General features: G+C 40.9%; 2 protein-coding genes across 9 annotated transcripts in view; one reads left to right on the top strand and one right to left on the bottom strand.

Moving 5' to 3' along the window:
• Positions 1–8,341: 8,341 nt before the first annotated feature.
• MYNN (myoneurin) lies at positions 8,342–27,011 on the top strand. 4 transcript variants are annotated; one of them, XR_014713035.1, is made up of 9 exons: positions 8,342–8,550; positions 9,840–10,132; positions 13,801–14,603; positions 16,426–16,585; positions 17,354–17,532; positions 17,896–17,979; positions 18,658–18,744; positions 21,033–21,358; positions 26,068–27,011. XR_014713035.1 is itself a non-coding variant. In XM_084639604.1 (8 exons), exons 2-8 carry the CDS (start codon positions 9,867–9,869, stop codon positions 21,299–21,301), a joined length of 1,848 nt encoding a protein of 615 aa, XP_084495730.1. In that variant the 5' UTR covers positions 8,342–8,550; positions 9,840–9,866; the 3' UTR covers positions 21,302–26,051. The 4 variants fall into 4 exon arrangements, 1 of the variants encoding a protein (XP_084495730.1); XR_014713036.1 differs by having other exon boundaries at positions 21,033–25,633; XR_014713037.1 differs by lacking the exon at positions 26,068–27,011 and adding an exon at positions 25,502–26,051.
• Positions 18,048–27,135, bottom strand: part of LRRC34 (leucine rich repeat containing 34) — a 36,216-nt gene continuing 27,128 nt past the window's right edge. For 2 of the 5 annotated variants that reach the window (XM_084639609.1, XM_084639613.1), the window contains one exon: positions 18,048–18,270. The gene's annotated coding sequence lies outside the window, so the exon portion shown is untranslated. The remainder of the gene's footprint in view (positions 18,271–27,135) is intronic. The other 3 variants (XM_084639610.1, XM_084639611.1, XM_084639612.1) reach the window with 2 other exon arrangements.

Genomic DNA, 27,135 nt, shown 5'->3' with positions numbered 1-27,135 from the left:
CCCAGGATGTGGTTTTCCACCTGCCACTTCCCGCACAGGCCACTGGGGAGTGGTGAGGGCCAGCAACTTCCCCTTCATGAGATAATCCCCTCCTATTATGACAGAGGCACATACAGGAGTAGTGCCCTGGTTGCTAAGACACCCCCTCAGCTCTTATCAAGCTAAGAAAAGTCCAACTGTTCACTACCTGCATGGGAAACTCCCTGATTGCTGGAGGAGCTGGCTTGGAGCCCCATGATTTAACTTGCTACCTGTCACTGTAGTAGCTGTGTGTGTGGTTTTTGGAGGGGGGTGAGGGAGTGAGAGAACCTGGATTTGTGCAGGAAATGGCCCACCTTGATTATCATACACATTGTGAAGAGAGTGGTCACTTTGGATGGGCTATTACCAGCAGGAGAGTGAGTTTGGGGGGGGGGGGAGAAAACCTGGATTTGTGCTGGAAATGGCCCAACTTGATGATCACTTTAGATAAGCTATTACCAGCAGGACAGTAGGGCGGGAGGAGGTATTGTTTCATGGTCTCTGTGTGTATATAATGTCTTCTGCAGTTTCCACGGTATGCATCCGACGAAGTGAGCTGTAGCTAGCTCATGCTCAAATAAATTGGTTAGTCTCTAAGGTGCCACAAGTACTCCTTTTCTTTTTGCGAATACAGACTAACACGGCTGTTACTCTGAAACCTGTAGTAGCTGAGTGCCTCATTGCCTTCCATATGAAAACTAATAGCAATAACAACATTCCTGGGGCTCCCTCTTTTTTAGGATAAAATATTTGATTGGGGTAGGGTTTTTCTTTTTTAAATTTGATTAACATACTTTAAAAATAATTAGAATAATCTGCTAGGGAGGCCCAAGATCTGCAAGTTGCCACTGGGAATTGATGGTGTTAATTCTGGTGGTAGGACTTTTCCCTCTCAGTCAGTAATGAAATTTTCTAACACACCTTTAGGGCAGGCAGCACCTTGAGACTGGCAAGCCTGCCATAATCATGTGGTCAGACCCAAGCTTTGCTCTGGACAATGGTGAGGAATCTCTCCTTAGTCTGTTGCTTGAAAGGGAGGCTGGACAGATCCACAGAGTACTGAATTAGTTCTCTGGCTTTCCAATACACAAGTCTCAGTAGATGCCTATTTTGCTTTTGCCTAAGACAGGTCCTAGCAGCTTAATTTAATATATGGGATATGAGGTCTTGATGATTTGAGGTCATTAAAGAGTGCAAGACACTTTTTGTAAGAGTTAAGCTGTTAACCATTGTGTCCAAGACAAATTCCAACTCAGGCAATTGTATTTTGCAGTCTAGGTTCCCAAAATAGTTTTAATTGGGCACAGTCTTCTTTACTTTCTCTAAACTGAGTGGTATTGTTAAATAGTGGCTGAATTTCATTCCAAAGATGTTAACATTTCTGAGGTGAATGAAGTGATTCATATATATATATATATAGTTTGCCTGTCAATTTGTTAAATTTGTAAAGGGATTTGTTATTCTTTGGGATTAAAGACACCGTAGGTATATGTTATTGCTAATATAAATACAACATTTACTTTTCTTCTTATAGCTCTTTTCAGCTTTTTATGAGAAATTTTACCCTCTTCAGTGTTGCTATAATGTTCTTTTTTTCTTGGTCCTACAAATTAAGGCCAGGATTTTGTAACTGGGTCTGTGTAGGTGGCTATTGGGGTCCAGCCACGTGCATCCAATTGTAGGATCAGAGCCATAACTTCCACTATTTACTATCACAATGCTGCATTGTTTAGATACAAACATCAGTGGGGGACTGTTTGCTTTCTGATTTCAAAAAATCCTGCTTTTACTGTCCTTGTTTTTTAAATTAACAGAAATATTTGGCAGGTTTCAGAGTGATAGCTGTGTTAGTCTGTATCAGCAAAAATAACGAGGAGTCCTTGTGGCACCTTAGAGACTAACAAATTTATCTATTTATTTATTTTAAATATTTGACTGATTTTTGGTTAAGTTATTTTAACAACATTTAAATTTTAGTCCAAAACTGAGCTCCCTTTAATACTACAGTACTAAACAAATATTGAGTCACTTAATCTACAGGAATAATAGTTTATTAGAATTCAGATATTAATTTTAATACACTCTAGTTGTTGAAGGAATATCTTCCACCAACCATCCAATCTAGAAAAGGAAAAAATAAACATAAATGGTGGTATGCCAGTGGGGGGGGAGGGGAGCATGTGTGTGACTCAAAAGAAAGTCAAACTATGTGTATCATGCTTAACTACTTAGGAACACAAAGTTGATCACGAAATTAAAGCTCCTCCCACCCGCACTGTGTATCTGTTTCAAACAGGTAGCCTTTGAAAATGCCAAAAAGGAACATTATGTCCTTCTTGAGCCCTGCCCCTAGTCTTTGCACCAAGCACTGGAGAGAGTAGATTGACGCTTGGGGCTGGGTAGGTGTCAAAAGGGGGCGACTGCGGCTTAGCCACAGGCCCAAGGTAAAAGGAAAAGGAGGACTAGTGGCACCTTAGAGACTAACCAATTTATCTGAGCATAAGCTTTCGTGTTGAGCTACAGCTCACTTCATCGGATGCATTCAGTGGAATCCACCAAAGCTCATGCTCAAATAAATTGGTTAGTCTCTAAGGTGCCACAAGTCCCCCTTGTCTTTTTGCGAATACAGACTAACGCGGCTGCTCCTCTGAGGCCCGATGTGAACGTTGTAGGCGCTCCTATGCAGCTCTGCCTGCTCTACAGTCCCCAGAGCCGGGCACGGGCCAGGCTGCGAAGGGACACACGAGGCAGACCCGGTTTAGGGAGGGAACCCGGAGTTATTATGCACGCTCCCCAGGGTCATGCGTACTGCGGGGCGGTGCTGCGCACGCCGCGGAGGCGGGGGGTATGGGATACATACCGTACGCAGCCCTCACCCGCGGGGGGGGGTGCGCTGCGCCTGCCCCTGCCCCGGGCCTGGGGGGCGCCTGGAGTGGGGGCTCTGTTGTGCACGTGACGCCCGGGAAAGTCGCGTGGGGGGAGGGGAGGCATACATTGATGCCTACTCCGTGGCGAATCGATTAATTGTATCCTCGGAGGTGGGTGCTGCCCAGTGATGTGTTGCAGTCCTCAGTGCCGCCCCTGCTGGGCGCTAGGGTGCCATGCCTGATGGGTGGGTGGGATGCGGTGCTGGGAGCAGAGGGGTCAGTCCATAGTCACGGGGGGCCGTGCATGCTCCAGAAGCGCAGTCGCGTGGAGCCCCGTTGCAGTGGCCCGGGGACAGCTCCCCCCCCCCCAACTGTTGTCACTGTGGTGTTTCAAGCAATTTGTGCGTCAGTCTAACCCATGTTTGTGTTAGGCGCTCCACTGAGTGCCTGGAGACCTGGTCAGATGCAAGTGTCGTCCACCTGAATCTAGGCAGGGGTTGCTTCTCCGGAAAATGGCGCTAACGTTGTAAATAAAGGTCCTGCACATTGCAGCTCTTATTAGAACACTCAGGGTCCTCCAGCACATTCATAAAAGAGACAGTTTCAAAGCTGTTGAACAGGCAAGTTTCCGTAGTGTAGTGGTTATCACGTTCGCCTAACACGCGAAAGGTCCCCGGTTCGAAACCGGGCGGAAACAGTTTTGTCCCTAAATCTGTGTTTTAAGACTTCTTTTAAATACATTGTACTATACTGAATACTGTTGCATTAGGGAAAAAAAAAAATACATTTCCAAAAGGGGCAGTTTAAAATCTCTTTGACTGGTACCATTTTAATCCTTTCATTTTGTCAGGATGAGATCTTCGAAAAAGTAAAGTGCTTTATAGCATTGACCAGCCAGCTCTCCGGTTTTGTTTTTGTTTAATAATTCATACTTGAATGTACACTAGTGGAATCTGTTTCAAATTAATAGTTTTGTTAGATTCTTTTTAAACAGCAGTTTAAATGAGTGCAAAAATACACAATTTGAAGTTGTTAAAAGTTTTGAGCACTGTTTTAGGTTTCAGTTATGTGTATTTTGTAATGAAATCATATCTGGTATATGAGAAGAGCCAAAGGGCAATATCAAAGCCCTGAAAATAGTGAATAATATTAAGCAGCTTATTATTTTGCTAGTTTTTCTTTGTTAACAATGAAATTTGTCTAACATTAAAGTTGACGCCTTCTGTACCATCCCGTGATCTCCATGGATAACAAAATAAAAATTAGCATACAGTATTAATTATTATGTTATTTTTATTATTCTGATATTAATTATTCAAATAATTCCTTAAGAAACACTTCTTTTGCAAAGACTTTCAATGTTCAAGAAAGAAAGAAAGAAAAAGCTGGTACATTCTTTGTTTTAACTGTATTTCTAATACATGCTCTGACCATGCAAACATTTACACAGGTAGCTTTATTCCTCTGAATAGTACCATTGAGTTCAAATAAAATTGCTCATGTGCATAAAGGATTGCAGGATTGGGGCCTTAGCATGTATGCTGTTTTGGGCAAGGACCATATTTTCCTATGTGTAATGAAATGGTGCAAAGCATACTGATGGTCCTCAGTAAACAACAAATAATAATAGAGCAAGCAATAATAAAACGAATGTAGCAAATAGGTCACTTTGCAATGGTAATAATGGAAACAATTGTTAAAACATATATATTGTGATAATACAATTGGCCATTAGATTTTCAACAAGAAATTGTAATTGTGTGCATCTATTTAAAGGGTAGATGGGGGCTTACATATCTTGCTATCTTTGTCAATTAGCCTGAAATGCATTGTCTGAACCTTTGACAGGCAATATTAGTGCTGATAAATAACTATTGTAATATTGTCACTTTCATTCATATTATTGATATGTGAAATGTAGGGACATTGGTAACAAAAGCAACGGAACCAAAGAAGACACACCAGGCAGCTCAAAATTTTTAACAGCAAATAAAACTGATTTTAATTTAGTTCATCTAGTAAAACAGAACCGTTAGCGTATTCTACTATCTTAATTAAATATTTAATTATCTGCATTAACTCCAGACTGTACCAATTAACATTCCCTTAATGGATCTGTGAAAGCTTTTTCCTATTTATGGGTCAGCCACAGATGCACTTTAGTTATAGTTGCTGTGACAGCCTTGAAGATGCTATGTTATAATAAGCTAAAGATACTGAGATGTAATAATTTTATAAACACTTTATGTGACCTGGTCAGTAAGATAAAGTTACTGTAGAATTATGTTGGGTTATTCAGATTTCCTGTTTGAATGTATTATTCTAACTTAATAAGGGGCTCTGGGAAAAACAAGCTTAAAGCAATACAATGGATCCAGATAAATAATTTCCCAGCAAACATGGTGGGGGGGGCAGTCCCAACAGAATGGTGTAATTCCAGACACCAGTTTGATATGGTACAGTTGTTTTTCCATGTTGGGAGCTTAGCGATCAAAAGAACACAAAGGTCTTGTCTACACTTAAAAAGCTACAGTGGTGCCACTGAGCACTTGAGTGTAGACACTAACTATGATGATGGGAGTGGTTCTCCCGTTGGTGTAGGTTATCCACCTCCCTGAGAGGCAGTAGCTAGGTCAATGGAAGAATTCTTCCCCCGTCTACACGGGGGAAAAACACCCCCGAGGGCAGGAAGTTTCAGCGCTGTAAAGCACCAGTGTAGACAGTGCACCAGCACTGGGAGCCATGCTCCCAGCACTGGTAGCTATTCCCCTCGTGGAGGCGGTTTTTTAGTGCTGTCTCCCAGCACTCTGCCACGACTACACAAGCAACGCTAAAACGCTGCCACAGCAGCACTTTAGCGTTGCTAGTGAAGACGTGCCCTTAGGTAGGATTTTTCATACTCCTAACTGATGTAGTTAAACTGACCTAACTTGCTATGTAGACCAGGTCTGAACAGTTAAAAGGTGAGAGGAAAGGGGTCAGTTCCAGGAGCTGCCGAGGAAAACAAGGTGACACAGAGAGAGGGTCTGAAGAAGAGTCTGTAGGAAGTTAGAATTACTAGGTCCTCCATATAGGAAATTATTAGATGCCTGTTTAGCTAGACATACATACAGTCTATAGTTTTAATAGAGCATTTCAGAGAAAACATTCATGTTTAAATAATACTTTGCTTTCAGAAGGCTGTCTTGTCACTGGTTACCATGGTCATTGCTCCTAGAGGTAAGAAAGCTGTGCTGAACGTAAGTCTGAGGTAATCACAACAACCAGGGACTGCAGCCAGGGCAGTAGAGTGGAAGAACCCCATGATTCTAATCCAAGGAAGGTGATGGCGTGAGGCACAAGATCTAAGAGGGGTGCACTCAATGAGTCTAAGAGGAGTCAGATATGCATTTAGTGCAGTTACTGTGACAGTTGAAATGTAGTTTTTGTTTAAAGCAGAACTTTGCTAAAATCCACATACATCATCATATCCGTTTGAAAATGATAGAGCCAACCAATTAAGGAACCAGGGTAGTTTATGGTGCAAATTCAACCTCATTTGATCAAGAGGTTTCCAAGACATAGCTCTTCCCCTCCCTCCAGTAACCTATTTTTTTTAAAGTCATAACTATAATGATTTTTGTGCACAAATTTGGAAAAGTGAGTGGGGTGGGGGGAAAGGAGTTAAAAATCCACATGAAATATATCACTTGAATACCCCCAATTAAATGCAATGTGTCTGTACCAAGATCAAACTACTAGTCAATAGGAAGTTATTCACAACTGTACAGACTGGTCCATATTCCTGCCCACCACTCTCAGGTAGAGATGAGAGGTAGAGATCTGAGAGCACAAGTGCACATCTTTCTGATAAAGTACTCTTTAGGGGAACGGGCACCAGGTTGACACCCAGAAGCTCGTCTCTTCATCAGCTGACTGCATTTAATATTTCTGTACACTTCACAACCTTAATTATTGACCATGGCCTCATAACACTAGTGTGGAGAGAAGCAACCAGCATTCCCATCATTTACAGATAAGATAGCTGAGAGGTAGCATAAAGTAAAAAATAAAGACCTTCAATTTCCCTTTCTAGATGAGGCAAAGGAAGCCAAGAAGGCTGCACAATCATCTGAGAAGATCTAACTAACTAATCAGATCTTACTATCAAACTGTAACAGTTATCTGTGAGAGTGCGTGCACATGGTTCTCTGTGCATCGTTCTCTGTGCATGGCTGTGTGCCTCTCCATGTTCTGGTTTGAATATATGTATGCATGTGACTGTGTGTCTCAGAGTACATATTTCACACTGGAATCTACATCCAGAAACTATGTTTAAAGAGTTCTGTATGTTTTTGCTGGAAAAAGGTTTAAACCAACCACCTGGAACCAGACTCGCTGAATCATGGCTTGAGATATGGATCTTAAGTTCAAGGTTGGCTCCTTGCTTTAAGAGGCCATGTCTACACAGCAAGGGCCCTGCTCCCACACCAGTTTAAGGCAAAGGTGTGAACTTAAACCAGTATAGTTTTTCTTCTTCCAGTCTTAGTACCATCTATATGGGTCACCTCTTTGAATCCTTTTTCTCCATTCCAGTCTGTCTTGAAGCAGTTCCTCAGAAACTCTGCAGCTAATCAAATTCTTTTGTATGACATCAGTCCACCTAGTTTGCAGGCTTCCAAACGTTCTCTTACATTGAGGAAGTGGAGGGTAACACCCTGTGTCCTATATATTCTTCCACAATCTTCTTTTCCTGTACCCAAACCACCTAAGTCGTTTCCATCAGTTTTTCCTATAATTGGTACCAATATAATTATATCATTTTAATCCCCCCATATAGGCTTCCCAATTCTGCTATGAAGCTGCCATTTTGGGGCTGCTGATAAATTATGTAATGCACTGGAGAGGAGGCGGGTAGGCTAGGCAGGCCCTTAACTTTGCCTGACGCAGTGTTTGTTTCAGTGGTACAAGGGGATAGGTGGGTCTTGGAAAAAACAACAACAACCCAAAAATGTGTTACATAACTTACAGACAGCCACTTTTGTGTGTTGCTTGGGAAGAAGTTTAAGCTAACCTGAAAAAGCCACTGGGACAACAGAATAAGAGTATCCCTGCAGGGGGCTATACCAGTATGGCTATATTGTGTAACTGGTAAACTATCCCACCTAGTCAAGGTCATCCGCAGCTTGGGCCCCTACCCCTCTGTAAATCACACGTGGGATTCACGGGAAAGAGCGGCCCAGACTTTGTAACACGAGCTGCCAGACCTCGGCGTTGGAGGCCTATTTCTGGCAGCCACATGACCCGCCACCCGCACTGAGTAGAGGGGCAGCCTTACCGGGACTACATCTCCCATCGTGCACTGCTCCACGCTGAATCGGGGCTCCCGCTCGCGGTGCTGCAGTGCACGATGGGAATTGTTGTCCACGCCCTGCCCACCGCCTCTGTTCCACCGTCCCCCGCAGCCCCACAAGACCGAGACCGGAGGATGACGCCGTGCCACTGTGGGAGGCAGGTCCTGTTAGCGACGTAACGTGGAGCCTGGTTGGCTCCAATGTGGATGGGGGCAGAGACCTCCCAGGCTGGGACCGGAAGTGATATTCCGGAAACGGACAAGCGGTGCGTGTGCTGTCATCATAAAATGGCGGCCTGAGGGGAACGGACTCGGTTTCCCCTTCCTCAGGTGTGTGTACAGTTTTCCCCCACCCGAGCTGGGCCTCACTCAGCTGGCTCCGCCGCTTGGGGATTGGGCAGGCGGGACCGAATCGAACAGTCTTGGGGGGCTGTGGGAGCGGACGGGACTAAATCGCCCAGCTCCGGAGGGGTGGTGGCAGCGGCAGACGGGACGGAACCAACCACCCCCGGGGTATACGTGGGTGTAGACAGAGCCGCGTTAGCCGCTCCTCGGAGGGGACTGACTGGGCCGAGCCAGCCGGCTCGGAGTCGGGCGGGGGCTGACGTGATGGGAGAATTGGGGATGCGACAAAACCATCTGGCGGGAGAACGGGGGGGAACCGGACCGAACCAAGTAACTGTGGGGACGGGGATTGGGCAAAGGAACCGCCCCAGGCAGCTAACTGAGGAGCGGGGGTAGGTGCCTCTGACACGCTGCCATAGAAACAAACAGCAGCAGCCCTGGGCCTCTGTCTACGCTGGGCACTTTACTCTCATTCCCTGCCGCTGGGTCGAGGCAGGCGTGCCTAGTGCAGCCCAGGGCGAGGTGCTGCCCAGCCCACCTGGCAAATGTGCTGGCTTTATACAGATGTTTCCCCCCTCTCTCTCGTTGCTGTGTTAATGACCCACACAGACAGTGGCTACTGACAGCCAAGTACGAAGAGTGCCTAGCCAGGGCACTCAGGTATAGCCAGGGAAAGTGATTAAAAAAAAAAAGGTTGATAGGATCCCTGATCTTCACAGCACTCCTGTGACATGGCTGTAAGTAAACATTATCCCCCTTGTATACCTAGAGAAAGTTATGCACAAAGAGGTTGCATCTTGCCAACTGCCACACAGTTGCACGAGAACTCAGTAGTTTCCTAGTAACTGCTCCCATGATCTGTTCAATGGAAAAAATCTGTTTCTGTCAGGAGATACTCCACTGATTAGAAACTTTAACATTCATTTTACAGGACCATTTCTATAAAAGCATCAGGCTGATAGACTTGGACCAATGAACGATTCACCTAGTATTCAGATTTTGGGGGCAGGGGAAAATGTGTCCCCACATGCACAATGTGTCCTTTTCCCTCCCACACCTTGTCTCTATATGCATTAAGACTAACCGGTCCCACACTGAGAGGGATCCAGTGCTCTGTTTCTCGCTGTTTTTTATATTTTGCTCAAAGGACACTATATTAAAGTGAGTTGCACTGCAATGATCATGGGAACAGTATTGGACAGTGTCCCACTTTACAACTGTAATTTCATGTCTTTCAAAACACAGTACGTTAACAAGTTTCTTTGCTTCTTTAGGCCAAGACACTCCATCCCCCTACCAAAATGCAGTATTCCCATCACTGTGAGCACCTTCTAGAGAGGCTGAACAAGCAGCGAGAGGCAGGCTTCCTTTGTGACTGCACGGTAGTTATTGGTGAATTCCAGTTCAAAGCTCACAGAAATGTGCTTGCCTCCTTCAGCGAGTACTTTGGTGCATTTTACAGGGATGCCTCTGACAATAATGTGGTTTTGGATCAGACTCAAGTGAAGGCTGATGGATTTCAGAAACTCCTGGAGTTTATATACACAGGAAACTTAAACCTTGACAGGTAACATACTTTTTTTTTTTTTTTTTTTAAATAAAGGTTGAGTTAAAGAGATTCAGTACTGATTTCTTTGCCATAAATTATGGAAGAACACGTTTAATTTCAGATACAGTACATACCAAAGAATAAAGGTCAGCTGTCTACATGGCTTTTAAAATGCATGTATAATACTACATATGAACCAAAAGGAACACTATTATTATTTTCTATTCAAAGTGTGTGATAGTGTCTAGACCTGAAATTTGTTTCCTATTTTCTCTTGCTAAGGTATCTAAACCCATTATTAGGCTATACAATTGCTGTCACCTAATTATTTTTCAGATTGAGTTGCTGTAGTTCTCTGTCTCTTCTCCCAGTCATCTACTTAATTTCTACACCAAAGCCTTTTTCTATGTGCATACCAGACTCACCTTGGCTACCCTGATCTCACGTGTTATATTAGGTGTGTGTGTATATATATATATATATTTTTAAAAAAATAAAACTTAATTTGTGTAAGCCATCCAGATGCCATTTAGAGTGTGTCTGTGACAATTCAGACAATTCACATCCATATTAAGAGGCATATGTTCTCTAACTACAATCAACTTTCCATAGTGTCTATATAAATCTTCAAACTATATTTGGTCAAATGACTTGCTGGTAGGAGTTTTCATATTTGTGACTCTGGCTCTCTGGATTGAGATTAAAAATATATCCTACTTAATTTCTGGGAGGAGAAGGATAACCCCCACAGTAATGTTGGTTGTACAGGAGCCCATTTTTCCTTATATACATAGACCAGACCTAGCTGCATAAGCAGGAAAGGCAAATACCAAAGTTTGAGAGAAGATGTAACAGGGCTCACCAGATGTAAGCAACCATGATGGGTCAGGGCTAGTCCTCCCTCAATTTCTCCTACAATCTCTGGGGCTGAGTGAGTTGCCCATCTTTTCCTCCATGGATCACCCTGAAGGTCACCTTTCCTCACCCAGAAGGACAACATTCCTTTCCTATGTCCAAGTGAAGCTCTGCTTCTAGGTATAATTTATTAATAGAATTCCAACCTTCAGCAAGTCCCTCTGAGAAATACAGTTCTCAAAAACCCCAAAATAAGGCAGGTTGAAATACAGCAATCCTCCAGCTCCACACTTGGCTGCCCACCCAAGAGTAAACAGTCCCTCTTCTCTAATTCCTATGCCCAGGCTGCCACATCTCTGGAGGACTCTCCACAGTATTTCATTCCCCAGGCTCCTTTCTTGCAAGTCCTACCCCTTCTTATGGGAACCTCCCTCTAGAATCAGTTCTCTAGTTCATGGGATTGGCCTACGCTGACTGAGCTAGTTCTTCCCCTTTACCTTGAGGCTTCTATTTCTCAGGGTTTCCTCATCTGACTAGTTCTTTCCAATAGCTCCCATCTGCTTCACTCTCCCAACAGTTTTCTGCATTTCTTTCTCTTCACAAGAAGCTCCCAACTATCACTGTCTTATGTAGCACTCTCCTAGTAACTCTTACATGCTCCCTTTTCTCAACTGTTGCCATGGTCTGTATAGAGGCAAGGTGCCTTCTGTCAGGTCCTGTTGGGAGGCAGCTAACTAGTCACAGGTGAACTGGATCCATTTCCTCTTAAAGGGACTATTCACCTTGTGATAGATAGTTTAGGGACACCATCAATTCAAAAATTAGACTTCTGTATGAATTTGTTTTACCTGTTACTGTTACAAGTAACACGTCTTATTACTGTACCCAAAAGTGGTTAGAGAACAAATATTTCTCCATCTTTTTCGTTATTAACTTTGTGCACTTTACATCACTTTGTGTGTAGTCAGTTTTTCTTGTTTGTGTGGGGTAAGAAAACAATTGCTTCCATGCAGAAGTAGTTAAAAGATTGGAGCCACAGACAACTTCACTCTGCAATCAGTGCTTGAGAGGAAAATTTATATAATACAAGGTATTCTAATCACTACCTCTGAGTACCAAAAATAGCAGGTTTTAGTTATTTAGGCTCTGATCCTGCAATTGGATCCACTCTGGCAGAAATTGAATGTGAAACTGTCAGTACAGCATCTTGGTTGCACAAATAAAATGACAAAAAGTCAGACAATGTAAGAGCATCATTAGTTCTGCCACACTGTACATATGTAGTACAGTGGGCGTTATTAAAAATGTGGATTTTTTACAGCACCACTGTATTTACTTTTTATACCGTTGTATTTTTGGTAGTCCCTATTAGACCAGGATATAGCTCATGTACCATGATAAATGTCTAGTTTTTAATAGTTTCCACGGTATTTTCTATTCTTTGTGTATCTTTAAGATATATATTTTTGTGGTAAAATCATGTACCTTATATATAATAAAATTTAATGTTCCATCAGCAGTGTGGACAAGTTAATGCAATAGATGGAACCTTAGTTTTGTATTTCCTAGCTTGTTATGATTTGAACTGTGCAACCCTAATGCTGAACTAACTTCGGGGTTTGTGTTCAAGATACTATTCTGTAGTTAATATTTATCTTTCTAAGCTATTAAAACCAATTACTGCAGTTTTTCTTTAAGAAAGTGCTTTTACAAACCACTGCAGCATCCTTAGAATGCTTCTGTAACGGCCGGCCTTGCCCTTAATGAAGAGAGGTAAAGAGAGTGGAAGAGGAGGAGAAAATAGATGGACAAGAAGAAAGGCAGGAAAGAAAGACAGATAAGACAAGAAAGGAGAATGGGAAGGAGAAAAGAAAAAAGGGGGTGAAAGAACACTTGTGGTAAATTCTGTTTTACTCACTTTAGTATTGGATATTATTTCACATGAAGGAATATTCAGAATATCAAAACTTGGGCTGACTTTCTGCACTTTACTACTTTTCTTTTTTTTAATCATAATTTTTTCCCTTTTGCATTTATACTGAATCCATATAAGCTTAGACCAAAGTGATCTGTATCATTCTTAATCATTTTATTGTACTGAAAGTAATTGCTTTATATATTGTGTTGATGGAGAATAGCTTTGTTATTTAAAATCTGTCCTTTGGGGAACCTATTACCATAATAAAATCACTTTGTTTACCACTGATTTTGTTTCCAAGCATTGTAAGCTCCAGAGATAATTATTTGTTAGAATACTGTATAACACATATTTTTAGAAGGTTTTTTTTTTTAAATCATTATAGGTTGACCTCTGTTCAGGTATAACAAAAGTATAGTGTCCTAAAGCTATACTTCCTGGGTTTTACTCCTGTCTTTGCCACTGATCCACAGTAATGACCATTTGAAAACAATTCTGTCTGTAAAACGGGGTTAATACATACTTCACAGAGGTGTTGAGGTTTTATTCATTGTCTGTGAAATGCTTTGAGATTCTTGAATGAAACCACTATAGAATTATTATTTTTGTCAGCTTATATGTCTCCTATCATATATCAGTGTTAAATAATCTCAAAATATCAAAGATATAAAGTTAGATTTTGTTAGATTCTCCTGACAGTTATAATTTTTAACCATGAAACTATTTTTAAATAAGAGAACAGCCATGTAAAAGTCTTAAAAAAAAAAAAAGTCTTAGTCTCTTTTTGCGAATACAGACTAACATGGCTGCTACTCTGAAACCTGTAAAAGTCTTAGTATTTATTTATATAGATTCTCAGTGACACAGGTTTTCTTTGTCCAGAATATTGTCATTTAGCCTTGTTTCCTTGCAGTTGGAATGTTAAAGAAATTCACCAGGCTGCTGACTATCTCAAAGTGGAGGAGGTGGTCACTAAATGTAAAATAAAAATGGAAGACTTTGCTTTTATTGCTAATCCCTCCTCTACAGAGATTTCTAGTATTACGGGAAACATTGAACTGAACCAACAAACTTGCCTCCTCACTCTTCGAGATTACAATAATAGAGAGAAATCAGATGCCCCTTCTGCAGACTCAGTTCAGCCACAAGCAAAAAAAGTGGGTTTAGAAAAGAAATCTGCTCAGACCAGGAAGCGAAAAAAGACTTTTAACTCTCAGAAAAACATGAAGAATAAACCAGTGCAATATCAGAATGACATAATTGAGAACTCATCAGTCGATATGTTTTTAGATGCAAATAAACTGGCCACACAGATAACGGAACAAGCTGCCCAAGGCAGCGATAACTCAGAACTACAGCTAGCGTCTGTGGTGGAAAGTGAAACTTTTGCAGCACAAGATGTTTTGATTCAGACTATTACAGTGAAACAAAAACGGGGGAAGCCACAGCAGAACTGTGCATTGAAAGAACACAGTATGTCTAATATAGCTAGTGAAAAGAACTCTTACCAACTGGAGAGCGCCGGAGAAGAACTAGATCAGAAATACTCCAAGGCCAAGCCAGTATGCAACACTTGCGGGAAAATATTTTCAGAAGCCAGTAGTCTACGACGACACATGAGAATACACAAAGGAGTAAAGCCTTATGTGTGTCAACTCTGCGGGAAAGCATTTACACAGTGTAATCAGCTGAAAACACATGTCAGAACGCACACAGGTAAGCTGTCGTCTTGTTTATAAGGGCTTCTTTTGTTTTTAATGATAGCATGGGGAAGAATAACTAGAAAGGAGCCCTATTTTCTTCTAATATGTTGTTTCAGAAGCTTCAAATCTTCATGCTGATGTTCTGTATATTTGGATGGTTACTGCTGGTCAGTGCTAATTGCATTCCACCAGTCTGTAATATTTTAAAATACAAACTATGAATGTGTCTAGAAAAATAGTAGAGCTAGAAAGGATAGCATTGCAGTTAAAGCACCCTGTAGGGAATACCGTGACTTCCTGAAGTCCCAGCAGATCTGATTCAGTCCTTTATCCTTGTAAGGTAAATAAGTGGAGTGCAATGCAGAAAATGTCTGACTGATATACAAGAGATCAGACTATCCTTTCAAGCTATGTCATATTAATGGCATTTATAATTTATTAGTTCACTGTCTTTCAGATTTCCATCATGTACACAATATAGTAATTTGTGCAGCTATTTATGTCTGTCAAGTCTTGATGTACCAGAATGAGTTTGATAACATCTCGGGTTGAAAAATCCAATCTCCGGTGGCAAGTAGGAAACTTCGACAATGATATTTTGTTATAGTGCATGGCTAAGCCATACATTATTACAAAATCTGAGCTTTAATTTAATTACAAAAAGTTTATAGCACATGGTTATGAGAATAACTTTCCAAATGTGAATTGATGCTGTCTGCAGAGAGCCCCAGTGCTTTTGCTGCTGCTGCTCATAGCCTTCTCAGTAGGTGACAGAGTAAAATTGTCTACACACAGGTGCCTTTTACTGCTGTTATTCAGGACTCTAGGACATCCAGAAATGATGTCACTTTCATTATGCTCCCGTTTGGGCAGATTCAAGCAGTGGAGCTATTTCCAGGAATCTCAGGAAGGAGTTAGAGTAGGAGGAAATAAGAGGGTGTAAGGATGGGCAGATGAAGAACTCCTTTCCCTTCCAGTAGTCAAGGGGGAAGGCTTCAAATCTACCAGATGCTGACTAGCCAGAGTCTAATATGAAAATTGGAGCCCCTGAGAAGGGTCCAAGGACAGTGTTTTTGGTAGAAACATCAGCAGTGCATTTCCCTTTTCTGGTTCTTGCACCTGGACTTCGCATGGACGGGTAGGAAACCTTATCACTTGCATCAGCCACTCGATGGCAGATTTAGTCCTCTAGAGAGCAGGTGTCTGGTAATTTATTTTTTTGTCAAGCCTTGATCTATGGCATTATGTATTAAATTTGAGGATCTCTGAAACCTCTGCCTACTAACAGATTCTGCACTACTATAGTAATATAAACTCATGTTCTCCTACGATACAGTCACATGAGACCTAGGAATAGTACTTAGCACATATTTATTAGAGAATACCATAATATCTATTAAAAAATAGTGGATGGTCAGGGAACCGCTGTTAGCATGCTGCAGCAGAAATATTAGCAAGAGCAGAAGAACATACTAGTTGGACAGACCAGACGACTTAATAGGTCTTCTCCAGCTCTAATATCTAGGATTTTGCATAAGTTAAAACGATTCTGTGCCTACTGACAATGCAGTGCTAGTATTAATTGTGAAGAATAGATTTTATTAAAACTAATAGTTAATTACCGGAGAATTTTCAAATGGTGATGCTTTAAAAAAATTATCTGCTGCAGTTCTGATAACGTGCAGGCTCAACTGCTTGATTGTTGGGTGCTATGTGGCATCACTAAACAAGAAGTACTAGGGTCAACTCCTGAGTTTGGGTCAACTAACTTAACTGAAGGCTTTCTTACATAGACACCAAGACAGTGGAAAGGTAACAGTTTATCTCTTTCCCAGGGGAGAAGCCATATAAATGTGAATTGTGCGACAAAGGCTTTGCCCAGAAATGCCAGCTAGTTTTCCACAGTCGTATGCATCATGGAGAAGAGAAACCATATAAATGTGATGTATGTAATCTGCAGTTTGCAACTTCAAGCAATCTGAAGATCCATGCCAGGTGAGTGAAAGTACTAACTAAAGCCCTGATCCTGCAAACACTTATGCACAAGCTTAGTTTCATGTATGAGAATAGTTGACTTAAACAACTACTTGCTCAGGAAGTTCAGTGTGTGTGTGCACTTGCAGGATCAGGCCTAAATAAATGTTGTACTTGTTTTTGTCATTCCCAGTCCTTCCCTACTTTCAGCTCCAGGTCTTCATTGCAGACTAATGTATGTACTCGGCCTGCTTCTTCCACCCAAGGTAGTGATTTGGAACAGCAGTCCATGTGGGAACATTCATCCTAGCACCCCTGTTGCATTTGGTAATTTCTTCCCTTTCTAACCATACTGAGAGAAGAGAACTACTCTGCCATTGTTGTTTTGGTGAAGGGATGAGTCCATTTATATTCTCTGGCAGGGGAGAGTACAATGTGTCTCTCTGCAGTAGCTGTCAGCGTTGTTGGTAGTCAGCTTTCATACTAGAGTGACACAAGTCTTGCTTACTTCTCAGGGTTGACCTATTGCCTGTGCAATGCCCTTAGCCTGATCCAACAGCCACTGAGGTCAGTGGGACTCTTTCCATTGACTTTGGGAATTGGAGCAGTCCCTGAGGGTGAGAAACTTCCATCTGAAAACTAGACTTTAATCTTACTCCTGTTAGGCCACAAAATATCACCATAGTGAGGCCAGATATAAGATATTAACTGGTGTAACACAAAGTTCCTTTCATCTTGTGTCCTCTTCTCCCTTGTGTGGGATTCTCTAAGGTGTGTGTTTCTTACTAGGAAGCACAGTGGTGAGAAGCCTTACGTGTGTGATAGGTGTGGGCAGAGGTTTGCTCAGGCCAGTACGCTGACGTACCATGTTCGTCGCCATACAGGAGAAAAGCCGTATGTGTGTGATACATGTGGAAAAGCATTTGCAGTATCCAGTTCTCTTATCACTCATTCACGAAAACATACAGGTGAGGATAAGTGGGCTGCTGAGTGAGCTGATGTAAATTGGGGATCCATCTTGGAGAGGGTTGGCTGCAGCGGAAGAGGTGAAGGGAGCAATTAGTGATAATGGAGTCTAAAGAGCAGGATTTGGGGAGGGAGTGGAGTAATGGAGTCTGCATTAGTGGGTATGGACTCTGTATAGGAGAAAGGACCAGAGTTGTGTTGGCTCTTTCCTTGGGCTTTTCCTTGAGGGTTGCTTAGTGGTGCAAATCTGAATTTTTATTGGGGTTTGGGGAGCTCTTCACACCATTGTACACTGACTCTGTTTAATATGCATTTTACATACACATCTGTATATTGAAATACTAACCGCCTTGTGTACCCTTCAGGAGAGAAACCATATATATGTGGTATTTGTGGCAAAAGTTTTATTTCCTCAGGAGAGCTCAACAAACATTTTCGGTCTCATACAGGTCAGTTTCTGGATAGGCCACTTCCTGTGTTGTAAATTTTTTTCAGTATGATCTTTTGCATTTAAAATTATGTACTATGCTATAATTGAGACAAATTAAGAGGACACACTGTATCTGTGTTAACTCATTTAAAAATTGATTAGATAGTTTTTCTTTAAATAAATCTAAATTGTTGTTGTAAATCTAAAATAACAAGACTTCAGCAGAGTAGGGAATCAGGAACTCCGATGCTAAACTTTCTCTGTGCGAGTCAGCATGTCACTTAACCTCTTGGTGTCTCTGTTTTCTCAACTGTAAAATAGAGATTATACTTTTTTATCCATTCCTTGGATTATAAAGTGTGGTCTATTTGTAAAGCATTGTAATATAGAGTAACATGGGAATTATTTAAATATTAAAGAAAATATTCACGTTGTAGTATTAATTTTCAGATAAACATTAGTACAAAGACAAGTTGGGTGTCTGATCTGCTTCAAATGAAGCAGTCAGTCCTGTAGTCACCATTTTCATCTTGTCTTTTTTTGAATGTTTTCCTTCTGGATACTGTTTTTAGATGGGTTTAGGTCATAAAGCTGTTAAAGTAATTTTCATTGCAGTTATTTTGCCTTTTGTCCTATAGACAGCTTAAGAAATAGTTTTTCTCTGTTCTGCAATTCTAACTGTCAAACCATTTTTCAGGTGAAAGGCCATTTATCTGTGAACTGTGTGGAAATTCTTACACCGATATAAAAAATTTAAAAAAGCACAAAACAAAAGTTCACACAGGTAAGTATTAGTCTTGTAAAAATGAATTTTTGGGGTCAAAGAATAACAATTCTGCTTTAGTGTTTTTAAATGTAACATAAAATTAGATAAGAAAAGAGGTCTGTTTAATGCCTAGAATATCTGCTCTAATGGCACCCAAATCTTTCAGATAAGGATTGGAAAAAGCAGGCTTTAAAATGGAAGGTCCTGGGGAGATGTTAAAAAAGAAAATGCAGTGACTACTACAGTGTTAAGCCACTATTGTCAATAGGGAGTGGGGGGCTGCTGACAAGACTATTAACATTAAAAAATCTGGTCTCATCTAATAAAACTGTGAAAGATTTCTGCTCTAAGACAGCTGTGAAAGTCATCTGGGTCACAAAAGAATTTTGTGAATCCTATTCAGTATGGCTCTACCCCACATCTGATGGCTCTCACAGGTATAGATTTGAGGTGAATGATTCACACCAGTTCCAGGAATTACTCTTCCTGATTCTTTGTAGGCCCAGATGTTCCTTTATGCAATAATTAAAGATGGTGAGTTTGTTCAGGTTTTTTTTATATAGTCAAAGTTAATCCATGTCTGAGCTGGATTAACAGGCACACAAGCTCAGATAGACAGCTGGTGCAACACTTACAATTAGGAATTCTATCCTAAAAAAGATTTCTCATTTATACCTAGTCCTGTTCTTCCTAGATTTACATGCAAGTGTTTGAATGGCAGTAACTTTGGTATACAGATAGCTTACAGTACTGAGCATGGAGGAGTTGTATGTGGGCAGTTAAGATGATAATGTAAACAACCTCCCTCCAGACTGGCTCTGCATGCCTTCTTACAGTGGATCACATCTGTCCATACTTAAGTGCATTAAGTCCATAACTCCCTTACCTCTAGTTGTATAAAAAAAGAAATCACGGGGGCTGGCCCAGACAGTGCAGGGGAGAGACTAGCAGAATGAAAGGAGAAGTAACATGCCGTGGCAGCTTTGAGGATCATGGACTGGTGAAACTGCATGTAGAGGATGGGTGGGGAGGATCTAGTAAAGCAGGAAGATAACAGAAGGGAGTGTCAGGGAGAGACAAGCTGTAAGCTGCTGGGGAAGGTTTGTTGGAAGTGTAGCTGGAAGAATAGTGAAGAGACAGGTTGGGAAAGGGACATAGAGGCTGCCAAGCAAAGGGGGGCCAGGCTGGGGGAGCTGGAATGTGGTGCAGGCTGGGTATGTGGAGACATGGACGATGAGGTGAGAAAGAAGCAGAAGTGGTGGCAGAGAGAGAAGGGAGTTAAAGTAGCATAAACAGGAGAACTGCAAACCTTTGCTTAGTGTGTGGCCCTTGCATGCTACCATAATATTGTATTAGCATGGCACGACTAATTAATATCCTTATCCAGCCTCAGCAGGGCCTGAATCAACGCCCTACAAGGATTTGGGGTGGGGGAGACGTGAAAGTTTTTAATGAACGGTCCACTGTCACCCATTTCAGCTGAGACCTGATTAAAACTGATTTTTCAAGTGCACTTGTACTCTAGAAAGTGACTGTGTAAAAATAACCTTCTTCTGCAAAAGTTCTGTTCTTCCTAGCACTGTGTTAATTGAAAGAGATGATGCCTGACATGCCCATTGTTCTACAGCCCACTGCTAGAATATTTCAAGGAATCCCTGTTGATTTTCCCCATAAACTGTGACCTTAAGGATTTGTTACTCTACTGTGGCCCAGATAACAGAGGCTCTGTTGTGATGTATCATTTCTCGAGCCATCATGACCTGGACACGGGCACCAGGGACTTGATACTTAAAGCTCAGACTAAGCTCAGACTGGCTTGGTGGCTGAGTTTCAGGCAGTGTCATTCTCAGACACTCCAAATGCTTACACTTAAAGAACTCTTTTTTTTAAGCCTACCAGCCAGCTGGATTAAAAGGATAGCTTTGCAGTGCTACAGAGTACCCTTGATAAATTTTGAGCAATTCTCTATCCAGTCTTTGTTCCCTAGAAAAGAATAGTTGTAACAAAGCGTTTTAAGGGAACTGAACTAGGTGTACTTGTTCCTGCTTCCAGGGTTGGGGGAGAGGGAGACTGGACTAGATGACTTCTCGAGTTTCCTTCCACTCCTGCATTTCTATGATTCTATAATTTGAGGGTGGGGAACTGTTGAGGTTTTTTGAGGGATAAAAAAGGTTAATCTCTTAATTTACCTCACCCACTCAATGGTTTTTCCTGTCACAAGTGTACTTTTCCTTACATTAATTGCAGGCATTTTACTTTTTCCTCATGAATGAATGTGTTATAAATTTTGTTTGTTTTGTTTTGAGGATCTGAAACTACCCTTGATTCTAACACAGTTGATAATTCCTACAATGAGCAAGAATCCATTCAAAATCAAAAAAGCCCTTTGTCAGAGTCTGCAGATGTGAAGCCTTCTGAGATGTCTTTATCACTTCCTCTTCCCATTGGGACTGAAGACCATCAGATGCTGCTGCCTATAACTGGTAATCAGTCTCCTTCCTCAGACACATTGCTGAGGTCTGCTGTGACTGGATATTCAGAACCTCAGTTTATTTTCCTGCAGCAGTTGTACTGACTCTGTGCAATATGGGAACCAACAAGACAATCCTGGTAGTGAACACACACATTATTGGTAAGGTGAACATAATCGTCCAAGCTGTTGGACTTACTCTTTCTCATTCTTTTAAGTGAAGACATTTGGTAATGTATCTACACTGTGCAGTGCTGTTTCTCATTTCTTGTTAAATTTTGCTAATCCGGAATCATATTTATCATTGTAATTGACCACTGACTTTTCCTAGGAGGAAATACTTTTCCAGAGCACCTGCCTTAAGAAACGTGTGCTAAATAGATACGTAACTGTACTCTGGAGATCTCCTCCAATGCTCATACAGAGCTAACATGTTAGTGTCATTTGTGAGCAGACTTTCAAGCCATATTTTTGTAAGTTAATTTACTTTAAATACCTTAACTCACAGGTGTGGTCCTTGTACACAGCCTTGTATAAAAAAAAAAAAAATTGCATGACGAATTTATTAAACACAGGCTCCCAACTCCAGGCCAATGTAAGAGGAGTATATGATGGCAACTGGGCCAGTTCTTTGGTGAAATGTTTTTGAAGCATTACTGGTGTTAATCAGAAGCAGCTGTTTGCCAGTCAGACTAGATGGAAAGCTTTGGGCAAATGCCATGACAGGTGAGGGAGGCTTTTTCCTTGAGCAATGATTTAGAGGCTAGATAGCACATAGCCTTTCCCTTTCCAAGGCCTGGATTCACATTCAGATGTGACAAACATGAGTTTGATCCTAGCTGTCATCTATCCACATCCCCCAAACATCTCGTAGTTTGACAGAAGTGACAGTCTTCTGCTCAAGAGAGGTCAAAAGATGGAATATGATGAATGGTGTAGGTCAGATTGGATTAAGATTATTTTAAGTAAGAAGTTATATTGCGTTAGCTGTGAGGAGACATGGCTAGCAAATGTCTGACTTTCATCATCATAGTTACTAATATTACAGTAGCACCTAGAACTCCCAGTCAGGATCAGAGCCCTTTTGGGTTAAGCACTGTACAGACACATCAGTTCCTGCCCTGAAGAGTTTACAATAAATGAGCAATAAATTTACTCTAAAAAAATTAAGTGAAAGCTAAAGATGGGGGTGTTTTAGTAAAGAAGATTGATCCAAGGCCCTAAACTTTGGGGTTGCCCACAATAAGCTCTTACTATTCCATGCCAGAATTCAGGAGGGCATAATAGAAAAACATTTCCTTAAAAATAAATGCAGTGTTTATCTACTGCTTTATTTCCCATGTCAGTAGTGCAGTTTTAGGCAGTTGCTGTGGTTTGTAGCAAGACCCATGTGAAAATGGTTTGTTTTTTATGCCACAATGTGTGGTGGTGTTCTGTTTTCTTTGTTTTTTTTAACATTCTTGTGCAAGGGTTGGCACACAGGGCAGAAATTAGGGTCTTCAATTCCTCTGTCTTTTGCTGCTGCTTCTGTCTGCTCTATGGTGCTGAGACAAACTACTCTGTCCTCTCTGCTAAGTGTTCTTCTTAAGGTTTCTCTTGGACTCCTTATTTCCTCACACCAGTTGGTTTCCACTGAACAGTTTTCATGTGGAGTCTTTGTGTTGACATCCAGAGTACATTCCCCAGATATGTTCAGGGCTTCCTTCTGAGTCTGGTGGAAATGAGTTGCTGATTGATGATTTCATGGATCTCTTAATTAGTAATGAAGTCTTTCTCACTGTCCAGAATCTTTCATAGGCACTTATTTTCAATGGTGTCTAGTTTTCTGTCTAACCATTGGTAGATCTCCATCTGTCACAGCCATATGTTAGCACTGAGATTACATTAGAATTGAAAATTCTCAGTTTTGGTCTGATGCTCTATCTCTCATTGATTTCCATATTAAGGTTAGTAAATGCTGTGGGTGCCTTTCCTATTCTTGATGTCACTTCCTTCTTGTGATGTGTAGTGGTCAGTATGGTGCTGCCAAGGTAGATGAATGGGTTTACTTTCTTGATATTTTTGCCATCTAATATTACTGCTTGAAATCTAGGTTTCAAAGATGTTTGGTTTAGGTTTGTTTGTGCTAGGGCTCCACGGCCCCCCTGAAAGGGTTCATGGAACCCCAGGGGGCCGTGGACCCCCAGTTGAGAACTGCCGTACTAGAAGAACTTAACAAAGATAGGCAAAGGTTGTTCTTTGCAAGGTTGTCTGTCTTTATTAGTAACTTTTCATGGGTGTCATTCAGCATGATATCATCAGCAAAGTCTAGGCCTTCTAGACATTTGTCAACTCCCCCACGCTATACCAGTGTTAGTATTGCTAATACACTTCTTCAATATTCAGTCTATGGCAGTGCCAAACAGCAGCAGCAATAAAATGCAGCCCTGTTTCACGTTAGTGTCCATACTGAACCATTCAGTTGTCTGGGTGTCCACCTTTGCAGAACACTTCACATCTCTGTACATGGCCTTGATGATGATTACAACTTTAGCTGGGATTCCATAGGAGTGAAGAATGAATAGTCCATAATGTAGGTCTATCTTTGAAAAAAAAAAAAATCAGTGAAATTGTTGAGGGGACCTTGCCATTCTATACTTTCTTCTGTGGTGGTCCTTAACTGAATATTTGGTCTACACAGAATCTCTTGGGCCTGAATCCAGCCTGTTTTCTATGCTTTGCATCCACTGCCTCTTTCTTCCTGTTTAGAATCACACTACCGAAGGTTTTCCCTGCAAGAGAGTAGTGTAACTCCTCTCCAGTTGTTACAGTCAATAAGATCACCCCTTTTGGACATTCTGACAATGATTCCATGTTTCCATTCGTCAGGAGGCTTCTCTTTCTCCCAAACTTTATGGGACAGCTCTGTCAGTTTCATTAAGGTGATAGTATCAAATGCTTTTAGCATTTCTGCAGTGATTTGATCATCTCCTGCTGCTTTGTTATTTTTTTCAGCTTCCTGATTGTGGCCTGTACTTCTGTCATCTCTCTTGGACTGATGGTAACGTCACGTTGGTCAGGTTTGCATGTTTAAATGGAAGTCTGGTGCTGAAGTCGGCCTTGGTCTGTTGAGGACTTCTGTGAATGCTTTGCCCATTTATTTTTCTATTCTACCTTAGTTGTAAGCATTTTTCCATCTTTGCTTTTTATTGGCCCATGTCCTATTCTGAAATTGACACACAGGATTTTAATCACTTGGTAAATAGCCCTGACATCCATAATAGCAGCAGCTTCAGCTGCTAGATCTTCAATGTTTCTTCATTGATCTGCCCTTGTGTTGCTTTTCACCGCTCTATCTGCTTTCATGCACTCCTCTGCTTTTTCCAATACTCTGGTTGGTTTTAGCATTCAGGAGTTTTCCTTTGATATCCAAATGTGGCTACTGCAGCTTGAACCACATTGTCTGTAAGCCGGACCCAAGGAGTTTATATTAGCTTTTTCTTTAACAAGCAGCGTTTCTGGTGTCTGACAGTGTCACTGCTTAAGCTCCATTGTGATTAGTGGGAGTGTTTTTATGCCTCACCAAGCCAATCTTAGAACTGTCAAGAATAATCAAATAAAGAGCCACAGAGGCATGTTTTCTCCAGTCAAAAACAGCATCTGTGATATTTTTAAGTGCATTCTTTGCTGGTTGTTTATTTGTTGATATCATTTTATCTGCATTGGTGCCTAGGGTCTAGGCCTTGGTAAACAGAAGAGCATAGAAGATACCTATTAATATAATTCCTACTCTACTCCCTAAAACTCATCTTTACCTTAATTAAAAGGGCTTTGTGAAAAATTTCTTAGTGGATTTATCCTCTGCAAATGGAACCCTGAATCCTGGGCATGGCTCTGTCTTTTATTTGTTGCTTTCTTTATCCATGTGTTTGTTTTTACTCTTTGTCTGTACCTTTTAAATTAAATAGACCTTTCATCTTTTGTTGTTTATCATTTTAAATGTGACATGTGTAATACTGTTTTTGATTGTTTAATTCTTAATTACGTGCGGTCAATTTGCTGTTGAGGGTTACTGGACATTATGAAGTACAACTAAGTCTCCCAAGAGTCTTCTCACTGCAGTAAAGCCAATCCTTGTCATTGCTTCCTGACCTTCGCAGTATTTGCTTGTCTCCATCATGTCTATGCCACAGCATTTGCCAGCATCTACTATCCTTCAGCACACGGGTGTAGGACATTGGACGAATCATTTTGGGTTTTCAGTGGTGCAGTGTGGCTTTTTTCATTCTTTTGAAATCTTTGTTTTTTCCCTCGTAATCTTTCAAGGATTCCGTGTCCAACTGGTAATTCTGTGACTGAAGAATCGCACCAAAAAGCAGGGCCTTGAATATAAGTGACAAAGGTCCACTCCTTGTGACCAGATCTAAGGCTGCATTTTCTACCAAAAATACAGCAAAGGTATAAAGATGAATGCAGTTTCAATAATTAGTATTGCACAAAAGAAAAGCCATCTTAAGTGCTCTGCCAACTTATATGGTTACACTGCTCTTTGGCAAGTTCATCTTTAAATGTACTAAAGTACATCTCTTCTGATGTCCTTACTGCTTTTTTAAAAAAAAAGTTTAACTTGTTCAGAATTACTGAGTAACGCATATGTTACCAGAAGAGCAAACTAACTCTGAAAAACACATTCCTGTGTAGAATATGCATTCCATAAGAATGTTTGTTTCAACTGTTCTTATATTTCTAAAATTTTAGATTACTACAGTATTCTTACATGTCAGACTTAAAAAAAAACAACAACAGTGCTTAGATTTATACTGGATCCAGTTTAGATATTTATAGAGGTGACATTTGCTTTATATTACTCATTTAGTTTTCTTTATACACAGGAGGATCATCATTTTTACAAGACAACGGTTTTAAACCTCTCTTCACAGAATACACAGGTTCTGATAAAGTTGTTCTCTTGCAGCAATAATTTAATGAGCTGTACTCTTGAGTACCAATTCTTATCCTCAACTTTGATGAAAATGACTCAGCTGCTGAGTTGATTTCCCTTAAATATATTAATTTAATATAACATATAATTTAAAAAAATGTGTAGGAGTGTTCCAGCTGGGTGCTGAAGAACTTTGAGAGAGAGAGCTGTCCTGCATATCTGTGGCAATGCCTGGAGTACTTTCCATGCCTCTTATGTGGCAGCTTACTGCTCTCAAGTTCAATTAGGAGCTGGAAGTTATATCAAGAGGATTGATGGTCCATGTAAAGAGTGAATGGGGGAAAACGTGGACGTCTTAAATAGTCAAATGCCGTTAATAGTTAACCAAAGTTCTCCTTTCTGAAAAATGAAAGCGGGACCATTAAAATTTCTTTAAAATCTTGAAAAAGACTTCTAAAGACGATCTCAAGTGTGATCCAAATCTCAGCAAGTCCACTAACTTCAATTGAAGTTTTGCCTGAGGGCTTGTCTACTCTTGGAAATTTACCAAAATAGCTAGCTATTCCAGAATGGGGAGTTATACCAGAATAGCTATTCTGCAATAATTTTTTTGGTAAGTTCCAAGTGTAGAAAAGCCCAGAGTAAGGATTACAAGACTGGACTTTGAGACGCCGTTGGTAAGACTTACAGAAATAGGTCTAGATAAGAACTAGTAATCGATTTGGGTTAAGTTATTTTTGAAGTATTTTTCCTGTATATACAAAGTGTTTTTCCTTCTGCTATGTGTATATAGTTCAATTCTTTTTTTATAATCCCATGGGCGGGGGGGTGTACATACTTAGGTTGCAGTGTTTATGTTAGGCTTTAATAAACTTGTTTTGTAATTTTCCCTCAGCTGGTGTCTGGTGTTTGTAATTACAAAGGGTAGTAATTAAAGGAGGAGGGAAGCAGTCTAACATAACCACTATCACAACACACTACACTAGCATCAGAGAGGGCTCAGAGACAGCCCTTAGCA

Source organism: Lepidochelys olivacea (genome assembly GCF_965140295.1).
Source record: "Lepidochelys olivacea isolate rLepOli2 genome assembly, chromosome: 9".
In the NCBI taxonomy this organism is placed as follows: Eukaryota; Metazoa; Chordata; order Testudines; family Cheloniidae; genus Lepidochelys; species Lepidochelys olivacea.
Note: the sequence above shows the minus strand (reverse complement) of the source record. Positions and strands in the feature narration are given on the sequence as shown.

Bases quoted from the DNA above. Each gene is read 5' to 3' on its own strand.
- MYNN (XM_084639604.1), top strand. From the start codon at position 9,867: ATGCAGTATTCCCATCACTGTGAGCACCTTCTAGAGAGGCTGAACAAG. The intron at 14,604-16,425 runs GTAAGCTGTCGT...TCTCTTTCCCAG, and splicing joins ACATGTCAGAACGCACACAG to GGGAGAAGCCATATAAATGT. The intron at 17,980-18,657 runs GTCAGTTTCTGG...ACCATTTTTCAG, and splicing joins ACATTTTCGGTCTCATACAG to GTGAAAGGCCATTTATCTGT.